Raw genomic sequence first — 13,096 nt, 5'->3', positions numbered from 1 at the left:
AAGCAACTCTGAGAATAAAAAATCCAAAAAAACCCACCTCTCTTAGAAACAAACAATAAAATTCAAAATCAGAAACTGTTTTCTGGGAACAAAAAAAGGAAGCAAAAAACATAGAATCAGTTAATGGTAACCAAAGTGATTAATGGAAAATAATCAGGGATTTTACATATATTTAGGGAGAAAGAAATACTAAGAAAGTGGCCCTATTAAAGAGTAGTTAAATGAGTGATGAATCTAAACATTGCTGAGATATGTGTTTGCTTATAAAATCAGTTTGTAATAAAAAGTAATTTAGAAAAAAAGATATAAATAATGAGTACTGGATTCTGCCAGCCTTACACTAAATATCAGCTTATTCAGATAATAGTCCCTTTGAACTCAATTGCTTTGCTGACAGAGTAAGGTACTACCCAGAATGAATAAGAATGGCCTTAAGTAATGATTGATTTGTCCATTTAGCTTTTAATTTAAGAAAGAGAGAAAGAAAGAGAGAAAGAAATTGCTTGGAAAACCTGAACTTGAAGAAGCCAGTAGGTCTAGATCAGGGATCGGCAGCCTTTGGCACACGGTCCACCAGGGAAATCCGCTGACGGGCTGGGATGGTTTGTTTACCTGCAGCATCTGCAGGTTCAGCCGATCACAACTCCCATTGGCCACGGTTCGCTGTTCCAGGCTAATGGGGGCTGTGGGAAGTGGCGTAGGCTGAGGGATGTGCTGGCCACCACTTCCCACAGACCCCATTGGCCTGGAAGGGCGAACCACGGCCAGTGGGAGCTGCGATCGGCCACTGCAGGTAAACAAACTGTCCTGGCCCGCCAGTGGATTTCCCTGATGGGCCATGTGCCAAAGATTGCTGATCCCTGGTCTAGATGATGTGTATCCAGGTACTGAAAAAAAACAAATATGGAACCAATCTTTTTTAGGGGGAGGGAGAGGGAATAGCAGTTCTGGCTATTGTGTCCTGGTAAATCTAGTCTCAATTCAAATAAATATGAATAAAGAAGTATCTAGGATCTGATGCAGAGCCCATTAAGTGTTTGAGACTTGCCATTGCCTTCAGTGGGCTTTGGATCAAGCTCCTCTGGTATAACAGAACTGTTAGAATGTTAAAGGAACACTGTGTAGATAAATTAAGATGTAATTGTTTAGTTTTGCCTAGATGAAATAATGCCTTTGTGTAAGCAAATAGATGACAGTATTGGAAGTAGGAGACAAACTGAGCTAACAAGAGAGGCTTTGATAGACTGGAGGGAACAGGAGACATGGTAGATGTAGGTGGGGTTGGATTTGTTGAATGGGAAGGGTAACTTGAATTTAATGCAGGAAAGGGGGGAAGCCAGTGCAGGGATACAAGAGGTGGTAATGGAGACACGTTTGGAGTGGCTAGAAAAAGATGATGAGCTTGGTGCAGCATTCTGGATGGTGTAAATGGAAGGGAGAAGGTTTGTAGAATAGGAAATTGTGGTTCTGCAGGGATTAGTTCTAAGCCTGATGTTATTGAACATATTCACCTGGAAGTAAATATAAAATCACTGCTGGGAAAATTTACAGCTAACACAAAATATTGGCAGAGCGGTAAATAATCATTTCCAGTCTGGAAAGGATTAAAGAGCTCCTCTGGCCACAATCAGCCTCAACCCATCACATCTTTAGAGGTTAGTCAAGCCTGAAGATGGGCAAGTCTTTGAAAGGGAGGATCCCTTCTGAGCACATGACTACATAGCAAAGGAGCAGGACTGCAACTCAGAGACCCTTAGCTCTTGGAAGCAGGGATTACTGACTGTGGAAGTGGCTTGAGAGCCTTGGCCACCTAGGTCATATCTGAAAGGAGACATACCAGTACTTTTCTCTTTTTTTTTTTTTTTTGTCTTTGTCTTCCCCAAGGCCTAGGACTCTGTTTTTTGTGGACTGTGGAAGCATATTGACTTTTTGTTTGGACTAGGTTAACTTCACCCCACAACGGGACCAACACCTTGAACAGCACAGTTAAAAGGCTGTGTCCTGGATTCTGAGACAGGAGCAGAACCCATCCTCTCCCCAAGGGGGTGTTAGAGAAGTGCAGCCTGCTAAAAGCACTAATGCAATTGCATTTAGAAACCATAATCAGGTCTAAGCACCACAATAACTGAACAATCTCAAGCATGAGGTAATAAAGAAAGCAGCAATAAAACTCATAAAGGGCTGAAGGGTTTGATTTATGGAAAGAGATTAAGAACTAAATATGCGCAGGCTGGGCAAACATTGACTAAGGGAGCGTCTGATAATTATCTACAAGTACTTGAAAGATGTCAATACCAAGAAGGGAGGGGAGTTGTTTATGATGATACAAGATGGCATATTTAAGAGTAATGGAGTGAAATAAAGCAACAGAAAAATTATGCTACATATCTGGAAAATGTTATTACCAGAAAGGTGTAGTCAACATGTAAACAGTCTTGTATGGGAGGTGGTGAAAGCCCTATCATCTGAGTCATTTTAAAATTGGACTGGACAAAGCACTGGAGAATATATATGGTAGGGAATAATTCTGCACTGGCAGAGGAATGAGCTAGTTGTCTGAAAAGGTCTTTTTGAGCTCTAATTTCTGTAATTCTAGCAAGATAAAATGAACAGGAAATTCAGGAGAATTTTACATTGTGATTTCACATTGTGATTTGCCATCTTTAACCATTTGAGCATATCTTGTCAAAGAAGGGCCAGAAAGATGGACTTGTATGAATTATTTAAACATTCCAAGCCACCGATGACATGAAAGAATTATTCATATGAGGAAACAGCAATACAAATTTAAATAAAGGGCTATATAGCAGGCAGTATACATGCACATATCAATCAGTTTCATGATTCACAAAGTACATTCTCTGTGGCTTACGATGGGACTATTTAAACACTTCTTAGTGGTACAATAATGCCAGGCGAGACAAGGAGCATGGCATGCACTGTGTTTTCATAGAAGATGATGCGCCATTCAGCTAAGAAAGTTCAGTGACTATAAGTTTTTAGAAATCCTGTTCAGCAGAGCATCAGACATCCAACTTCCACAGTGTGCAAGAAAAAGTAGATGATATCTTTTCAGGATTTCCATAGGCTCATGCAGTACTGAAGAGAAGTATGATTTTGCCTCAAATATGGTGACATCTACATTTTACATCTTTTCCTGGTTTTCATCTTTATTTTTACTTGTGCTTGGTTTTGTTAGCAGTTTCAAGTAAATTCCATGTTTATTTTAATCCAGTTTTCCATTTACTTTATTCTTTGTGCAGCTGTTCCTTTTTTTGTCTACTTTTCAGTTGTATCTGTATTTGTTCCTCAAGTTCCATTTGTAATTATGTGTAATTTCTCCTTTTTATTTCCATTTTCTTTGCTTTTTTGTGCAGCTGTCTCTTTTCCTTGAACCTGTGCTGTCAGCTCTTAGGCAGCTATTTTTCTGCTGTATATTTAAAGTGGGGTGGGAAGGGGAGGAGCACATAAAACAGCTCTGAATATAACAAATTGTGGTTTGACTGTTCAGAGAATTCAGACTAGATACTTGTAAAAGGCAGCCTTGCTAAAATGTTAGATTGGTACATCAACGGCTTTCTGAATTCCAATGATAAAATGGGAGAGAAGTTTAAATTGTGCGCTCAAGAATACTCTACATTTGGTCTGGGGACGTATGATTCCCAGCAGTACCTGCAGTGTAGCCTGGATAGCACCAGTGGTGGCAGCAGCTAGCAGCTGGAGTATGTGCCCAGGAGTGCAGGCAAGCATGTACACAAACAGATAACCTGAGCCACCATCCATGCTACCCCAGCTGCAACAGCTATTTTTTAGCATGCTAGTTCAAGCAGATCTAGCACAGTCTACCTGAGCTGGGAATCACATCTCCAAGCTCAGATGTAGATATTTGCACAGTTACAACTGAGTTCCTCTGGATTTACATGGTATAAATGTGAGCAGCATTTGGCCCTAGTGCTTAGGGCTTGGAATGTTGAGAAGCAGCAGACATACAATTAATTTTTCTACGTCACAAACCAATAGAGTTTTAAGGGTAATACCTCAAATTCAGTGACAGATTTCCTTATGCTCTCTGGCCAGCCAGGGTGAGAACATTGCACTGGCATCATGCTCAGACTCTGGCAAAGTGATGATGATGCTCAAAGAGATGTTTAGCAACTCTGGGAGACACCATATCCATTTCTCCTCAGCCAGAGGAAGATTTGTACAGCGCAGTGTGAGAGACATCAGGGAAGAAGAAAAGAAATTGAAGATCCTGAAGACTACACTAGGAAAAAACCTGAAGTTATAAAAAGCCTTACATAATTGCTATGTAGACCCAGATTTTGCACATCCCTAGTAAGGCATGGTACACAGCTATATGACCAGGGGCATAATCTCTCTCCCAGATGCTAGCCATTCAAGGAAAATTTGCATGTTGCTCCATCCCTATGCATAGTGAAGCCTATTCCACCTGCATTGTAAGCTGGTGTTAGAGTGTGGCTGGACAGAAGCTTGGCCCCATATCCTCACTATGAAGGTGTCCCTTTTGGAATTCACACCTGTATTTCTGCTCCATTTCCATACCCCAAAGGTACTCGGAAGGAGCGATCCCTACAGTGGGGCGGGAGATAGCGAGCAAAGGTTAGGCACAATAGTAGTCCTGGAGTCCCTGAGCTTCTCAGTCTAGCTTTGAGCATCTTCCTGAGATGGGTGCTCTTTTTGCCACAACCTGTGGATGCTGCTGGTCTGGCAGTGCAAGAAAGTTCTCTGACTCAGAACTACTATTATGCTTTGTCTTTGCCCCCCTCATCTACTTCTTGCATACCTGAACTTAGATCAAGTATAATCTGGCCCTTGGTAACAGTGCACTGAATGGTTTAGAATTTCTAACAGCTATAAAAAGAGAAAGGCATGAGAGGAAATTTTCTATTTTGGTTAATTTTTGTGTAAAAATAAAAAGTGTTCTACCAAAATGTCTGATCAAATGTAGAAAACTCATTTTGTGCTCTCTACTGTTACAAGACTACAGGTATCTGTCAATATCTTTCCTCCTTGTTTTTTACATGGTATTCAAGTGATTTCTTGAACTGCTCTATCTAAAGGAGAGAGTGATAGACAAATCCAAAGGGCTGATGGAAAACTCATTATTATTACAGAATGGGGTAGTAAACAAGTTAACTCTTTAATGTTATTGACAGTTCCTCCTTTTGCAAGTCATTTGGCAGAAGAACATAAGGGATGCATGTCTGACTTCAAAATCAAAAAGAAAATCCTTTTCTCATGTCTGCTAACTGACATGAGCTGAAAATAAATAATCCATTTTACAGAACTTAGAGGTTCATTTTCTGAAAAGGGCACACAATTTATTGCAGAGGTTTTTAAATGTTGCCTTATTTATTAGTTTCCAAGCTATTTCCCTAGAATCATAGAATATCAGGGTTGGAAGGGATCTCAGGAGGTCATCTAGTCCAACCCCTTGCTCAAACCCCAACTAAATCATCCCAGCCAGGGCTTCGTCAAGCCTGACCTTAAAAACCTCTAAGGAAGGAGATTCCACCGCCTCCCTAAGTTACACATTCCAGTGCTTCACCACTCTCCTAGTGAAGAAGTTTTTCCTAATAGCCAACCTAAACCTCCCCTACTGCAACTTAAGACCATTATTCCTTGTTCTGTCATCTGGTACCACTGAGCAGTCTAGATCCATCAACTCTTCCAGGTAGTTGAAAGCAGCTATCAAATCCCCCCCTCATTCTTCTCTTCTGCAGACTAAATAATCCCAGTTCCCTCAGCCTCTCCTCATAAGTCATGTGCCCCAGCCCCCTAATCATTTTGTGCCCACCGTTGACTCTTTCCAGTTTCTCCACATCCTTCTTGAAGTGTGGGGCCCAAAACTGGACACAGTACTCCAGATGAGGCCTCACCAATGTTGACTAGAGGGGAATGATCACATCCCTTGATCTGCAGGCAATGCCCCTACTTATAAAGCCCAAAATGCCATTAGCCTTTTTGGCAACAAGGCACACTGTTGACTCATATCCAGCTTTTCAATCCACTGTAACCCCTAGGTCCTTTTCTGCAGAAGTGCTGCCTAGCCACTCGGTCCCTAGTCTGTTCGCAGTGCATGGGATTCTTCTGTCCTAAGTGCAGGACTCTGCACTCTGTCCTTCTTGAACCTCATCAGATTTCTTTGCCCAATCCTCTAATTTGTCTAGGTCCTTTCTGTATCCTATCCCTACCCTCCAGTGTATCTACCACGCCTCCTAGTTTAGTGTCATCTGCAAACTTGCTGGAGGGTGCAGTCCATGCCATCCTCCAGATCATTAATGAAGATATTGAACAAAACCAGCCCCAGGACTGACCCTTGGGGCACTCCGCTTGATACTGGCTGCCAACTAGACATAGAGCCATTGATTACTATCCATCGAGCCCGACAACTAGCCAGCTTTCTACCCACCTTATAGTCCATTCATCCAGTTCATACTTCTTTAACTTGCCGGCAACAATATTGTGGGAGACCGTGTCAAAAGCTTTGCTAAATTCAAGGAATAACACATCCACTGCTTTCCCCTCATCCACAGAGCTAGTTATTTCATCATAGAAGGCAATTAGGTTAGTCAGACATGACTTGCCCTGGGTGAAACCATGCTGACTGTTCCTGATCACTTTCCTCTCCTCTAAGTGCTTCAGAATTGATTCCTTGAGGACTTGCTCCATGATTTTTCCACGGACTGAGGAGAGGCTGACTGGCCTGTAGTTCCCTGGATCCTCCTTCTTCTCTTTTTTAAAGACGAGCACTACATTAGCCTTTTTCCGGGACATCCCCTGATCGCTATGAGTTTTCAAAGATAATGGCCATTGGCTCTGCAATCACATCCGCTAACTCCTTTAGCACCCTTAGATCCAGCACATCCGGCCCCATGGACTTGTGCTCATATAGCTTTTCTAAATAGTCCTGAACTACTTCTTTCTCCAGAGAGGGCTGGTCACTTCCTCCCCATGCTATGCTGCCCAGTGCAGTAGTCTGGGAGCTAACCTTGTACGTGAGGACAGAGGCAAAAAAAGCATTCAGTACATTAGCTTTTTCCATATCCACTGTCACTAGCTTGCCTCCCTCATTGAGTAAGGGGCCCACACTTTCCTTGACCACCTTCTTGTTGCGAATATACCTGAAGAAACCCTTCTTGTTACTCTTAACATCTCTAGCTAGCTGCAACTCCAAGTGTGATTTGGCCTTTCTGATTTCACTCCTGCATGCCTGAGCAATATTTTTATACTCCTTCTTGGTCATTTGTCCAGTCTTCCACTTCTTGTAAGCTTCTTTTTTGTGTTTAAGATCAGCAAGGATTTCATTGTTAAGCCAAGCCTAGTCATGTGCTGCCTGATTTAAACACCGCCCCCCAAGTTTTAACCATCTCTCTATTAAGCTAAGTAATACAATTACTAAATAATAGTAATATGCAGTAGCTTTTTATTTATATATTATATTATATTATATTATATTATATTATATTATATTATATTATATTATATTATAAAAACATTAGAGTATGTCATAAATCAGTGTTCTCAATCTGGCCTCTTTTATTTCAAGAGAATTAAAACCAGCCCATGATTTACCAGTTATCTGGAAGTCTGCGCTGAAGGAAATTAACATAAACTGGAAAATGTCACTTTCATTGTAAAGATAATTGAAAAATATGATGGGCTGTTGCAGTTCATAGGAAAGATATGCAGACTCATGTCTATTTAAATTATAAATCCATACGTTATTGAGCTTGGAAATGTACACAGTCTAAACATTAACTTATCTTGGAATTCATATATAAGCTTCTGAATTCTTAAATCAAATAAATCATTTTAAGAACATAGCGATCAGCTTTGTCCTGTTTCTTTTAATAACAGCACCCATAAAAGTAAAAGTTCTGGGAATGAAATAACAAAACAAAGTAAATTCCTACAACAGTTCCTGACTTGTAGAGCAGTCCCATCTAATGGCAGTACACAGCCTGAATCACCAGTGATCTGCTAGGACAGGGGCTTTCCAGCTTTCCAGACTACTGTACTTTTTTCAGGAATCAGATTTGTCTTGTGTACCCCAAGTTTCACCTCACTTAAAAACTACTTGATTACAAAATCAGACATAAAAGTACAAAATCACAGCACAGTATTACTGAAAAGTTGCTTACTTTCTCATTTGTATCATATAATTATAAGATACATCAATTGGAATATAAATATTGTACTAACATTTCTGTGTATAGTATATACAGCAATATAAACAAGTCATTGTCTGTATGAAATTTGAGTTTGTACTGACTTTGCTAGTGTTTTTATGTAGCCTGTTGTAAAGGAAGGCAAATATCTAGATGAGTTGATGTCCCCCCTGGAAGACCCCTGTTTGAGAACCATTGTGCTAAGGTACATCTGAGAATGGGCAACGGAGGACAGAGACTCTAAAGAGGTGCTCAGGAGCCCCCAGCATTGCTCCGTGGCAACTATCTCCATGGGACCATACAGTGGGGGTCTTAGGTAGGCTGCAGGTGCTGCTAGTTGCAGCTGCACTAGCTGCATCATTCAGTTACCTAACTCCTGTTTTGGGCAGCCTGCAAGCCATGAGTTGTATTATTATCTGCACTGTGCACACCAGTTGTATTGTGTTCTCTGCACATACTCAGGATTAGTGCTCACAGCCCATTTACTCTGCCTTTGCACAGGTGATGTGAATTGTGAATTATTAGTAATGTTTTTGCTCCAGGCATTTCTAACAAACACACGATAACAGCATTAATTAACTACGCTGTACTTTGTGATCCACTTTTCAAGCAGCTAGAAGCCAACTGTTTATGAAGTCCTGTACCATGTGGAAAGCAAATAAACAAAGAAGTACACAGTACACCACCAGCATCATAGGGAGTCACAATATACATAGGAGGGTGTAAAACCAAACCAAATCGATTGTGTGTGCGTGCGTGCATGCATGTGTGCACGCGTGCGCATGCCCACACATTCAGCAGTTAATGTTATGTAATAAAGACTTTATCAGCAAGAGTTTGGTCTGACCATATTATTCACAAATTGTGTAGCCACAGATGATTTATACGTCATCACAAATTCATGCTTATAATAACCTTTACAGCAAACCACTCTATGATGTTTTCTGTATACACCAAATATAGTATGCAAAATGTATTGTATTGTAGAAATCTTTAAAAGATTTTTTCAAATATATATTAGGACTGGGTTTTTTTTATTCCTCTGTCAAAAAGCTCTTTTTACTATGTGTCCAAGAGTATAAGAGTTAGAGGAAAAGAGCCATTGTAAATAATAAAGTAAAACAATATTACACAACGTACTATTTTCTGTGCTGTAAATTGCATGTCTAATATCTCAGTACCACACAGGGTTAGAAACAAGTGTTGTGTGTCCCACTGGCAGCCTTAAAGGAATGCAAGGTATTAGACTTTAAATAGGCAGCAGGACTTGAATAAGGAAGAAATTTTGGAGGAAATTCTACAGTTTTGGGGAGAAAGAAGGATATTTTTCTCTTGCAGTTTGTTTTTTGTTTTTAATAAATGGATGCTGTTTGAAGCTATTTGCAGGTCTGGAATGTTAAAATATGTCCAGGGTGGTGGATCAGCAAGCAGAGTATGTATGAGAGGATCAAAGTTGTATGATCAATACGATTTATTACATGACGTGATTACAGTTTATTGTGTGGCTAGCACCAATATAAATGCAGTGCATCTGTAGCTATGAATTCATAAATATTGATTTAAGCTTTTTGTATTATGTATTATAACATTTTAATTGTTATTAATTTATTTACTTGTACTCATTTTTGTTCATAAAAGAACCCACTAGAAAAAATTATACTGAGAATGACTTCCCATGTAATTAGATATAATAGGTTGTGTAAATCACAGAAGTTGCAAACAATATATCTTTCTGCAGACAATATTTAGCTGCATTTTGAAAATACATAGAGGGGAAAACCTGGTTTATACCTATTTGTTATGGCAGAAATCCAATATTTATCCTCTGTTATTACTGCAAAAAAAATGGATTATTGGGGTCAGAAAGAACAGCTGTTTTAATTATAAGATCCTGATATATCATATCAAAGTTTTCATCATCTTGTGCAAGCTCCAGAAATATACCCAAGGGTTCATTTCAATCCACCTGCTTTTCCTGATGGATAAGATTACGTAGTCTGGAGAACAAATCTGTTTCAGAATGTTGAGATACAGTCTGTATATGAAGAAGTTTTCTCCTCAGACTGATAACTCTATGGCACCTGTTATTAATATAACTTTTACAATCTCCGTTATTTTGGTGGTGGTGGTGGTGGTTGTTAGGTAGTTATGATAATCAGGGGATTACATCTGCAGAGAAAGTTTCCATTACATTGAAGTCTCTCATGTCCCTCTGACACACATCTGCAGAATACTGAACGAGGCCATGAGCATTTGGATATTCCCAGCTTTGGCAGGGCAAGCTGAGCGGTATAACATTAGCTTTTTTACACTCTCTGGGAACCCTTTCTTTAAAGGAATGGCTCCTTTGTGTTTTAACAGATGCCATGCTCTTGGTAGCAGAGAGATTAGAGGGACCATTCAACATTGAATCAGTCATGGATCCTATCGATGTCAAGATTTCTGAAGCCATCATGAACATGCAAGAGAACAGTATGCAGGTGTCAGCAAAGGTACTGTGCAAGTCACTTATTATCCACTCTTGAATATTGCTGCCAGGGAAAAATTAGCAAGCCCTGTCGATGAAGAATTGACCATGCTACTCATTATTATAGTCTCTTGTTGGTGAGTGCACCCGGCCCACTCTAATTATCTCACCTTGTTAAAAACTCTATAGATGTTTTTCAAGCAAGAATGGTGTTGCAAAAAGTACCATTCAATTAGCTTCATATTATTGGCTGCTAAAAGGTTTACAGCAGACAAAGAATGTTGAATAATGTTTCATATTTGTTGGGAACTTTCAGTGGTGGCTTTATAAGAGGCAGTCTGCGGAGTGAGGTCTGTAACTTCCACATGTGCCTGGTCTGTGACTTTCCTTATTAACATCTAAACATGCTTTCATCTGTATAGGTCAGACTAATGCATGATATGCTGGAGGTGAATAAATTAAACATCCCATTTAACCTCCTTTTAATGGCAACTCAGGAAAACAAGGATTATGTTCTACAGCCTCTGATCATCAGACTTCAGTTTGATAGAGTTTTGTCTACAGTCTGACATGGCAATAAACAGAGTTTCCTCCTTTCCATCTTGAGTGCATGTATCTATGTATCCACCAGTAGCTCCTCTGAACCCATTATTATCAAGGTCCTTTGAATTCGGTAATAAGTATTGTTGAGCTGTTAGTGGACAACAGAAGACTTTTCTATGACTTATCTTTAGTGGTACTCCTTGGTACAGTATCTGAAATCAATAGTCTTGCCATCTTCTCTACATCAAAAGACTGGCCAGTTCCCATTGATCTAACACACTTGGGTATTCATGTCTGCTCAGCCAAGACTACTAGCTGATGCCGTGCTTTTTCATTTCCCAGACAGAAACTAATGTAACTAGGAAGCTGGAGGAGGGAGAAGGTTTGAGATTATTGTTTGTTTTAAAAATCCCCAAAACCTGCTATTTATTGACCCAGTCCTGCAAGGTGCTGAGCATTTCAATTCTCAGTGAAGTTGTTAGGATTTTAACAGTGCTCTACGCCTTGCATGATGAGGCCCTGTTCCTGCAGTGATGATCTTAGAGCTCACCAGAAACACTGAAAATCAAACCACACTCTCTCATATGCTGTGAGATTTATAGCCTGGCTTTGTAGCATACTCCACCCTTAAACCAAGAAAGAAGCAAAACTTTTCCTTAAAAGAAAAGTTTTCATTGAAAACTCACCCAGTCTGTATCTTCCAACCAATTTAATTTTCAGAGCAAGCAATGTGTTTTTTTAATTGACCAGGAGAAAGGCCTTCCTGCCTAGATCAATGACACCACTCCTTGGCATGAACTCAGCTTCCTTCTCAATTGCAATAATACAGACTTTTATCCTTTCACTGGAAAATATTTGAATTGCTATAATGGTTGGTAAATCATGGGAATATTCCATTTGCACTGTAAAGCTTTCATTTCTTGTGGGGAAGTCTGGTCACACCCTTCCTAAAATCCTGAGCTGTGGAAGCCATTTATAACAGTAAAATTAACCTTACTGTTCTTTTATAGCTGATAGGGAAATCCTCTTGCTTGAGAGAGTTTTATTGATTACGGCTCCCTCGCCTTTAGATCATGGCTCTCCAATAAGTCAGACCTCCATAAAGTGTTCACCATAATAAGAGCTTGGGGCCTTAGATTGTTTTGGTTCAGTGGTATGATCTCCTTTTGATATTCTTCACTTCCCACCTACTCTGAACGTTAATGACATGCCTCATGCCTGTGTCATTAATATCAATGACTCAAGAGAAAAGGAAAATCATTCTTCAAAATCAGTTGTAGTCAACCAGGGGACTGAAATGCATTGCGTATCATTTACAAATTTCCCTTCAAGAATACGACAGCATTCACAACTGGATCTTCTTCTTAGCATATATGCAACATGCTTCAGGTGGCATGTAACCACGATTCATCAGCAAATTTGGTCCACTGGTTGGATCATTAGCTTCCCTGGGTCAGGGCAGGTACAGATGGGGAGTGTGACGTGACTGCTGATCCATGCCCCCCCCCCACACACACAACTGGATTATAACAGTCATCTTTTGCTTATAAAAATAAGTGTGTTGCATAATATACCTATGTATGCCACCTTCTGATCCATTGATATACATGAATACCATGTATCAGCAGACTTTGAATCAGTTTTCTCTAGTGTGAATTTTTCCATTTATACCCACTGCCCTCCTTGGATATAACTTAGGCGAAAATTAAATATAGAGATAATTTGGCTGCATAAAAGAGAATTTCAGAGCTGATCTAGGAAGATGTCATAAACAGATAGCTAAGGGTTAATGTCTCTTTCACCTGGAAAGGGTTAACAAACAACACCTGACCAGAGGACCAATCAGGAAACAAGATACTTTCAACTCTCAAAGGGAGGGAAGCCTTTGTTTGTG

General features: G+C 39.9%; 1 protein-coding gene across 1 annotated transcript in view; it reads left to right on the top strand.

Moving 5' to 3' along the window:
• Window positions 1-13,096, top strand: part of GPC6 (glypican 6) — a 1,246,313-nt gene that overhangs the window by 1,132,057 nt on the left and 101,160 nt on the right. The window contains exon 5 of the mRNA XM_075061526.1: window positions 10,554-10,684. Within this exon, the coding sequence (XP_074917627.1) occupies window positions 10,554-10,684 (131 nt within the window). The remainder of the gene's footprint in view (window positions 1-10,553; window positions 10,685-13,096) is intronic.

This window comes from Chelonoidis abingdonii, chromosome 1, assembly GCF_003597395.2.
Source record: "Chelonoidis abingdonii isolate Lonesome George chromosome 1, CheloAbing_2.0, whole genome shotgun sequence".
Lineage (NCBI taxonomy): Eukaryota > Metazoa > Chordata > Testudines > Testudinidae > Chelonoidis > Chelonoidis abingdonii.
This window is presented reverse-complemented; position numbering and strand designations above follow the sequence as displayed.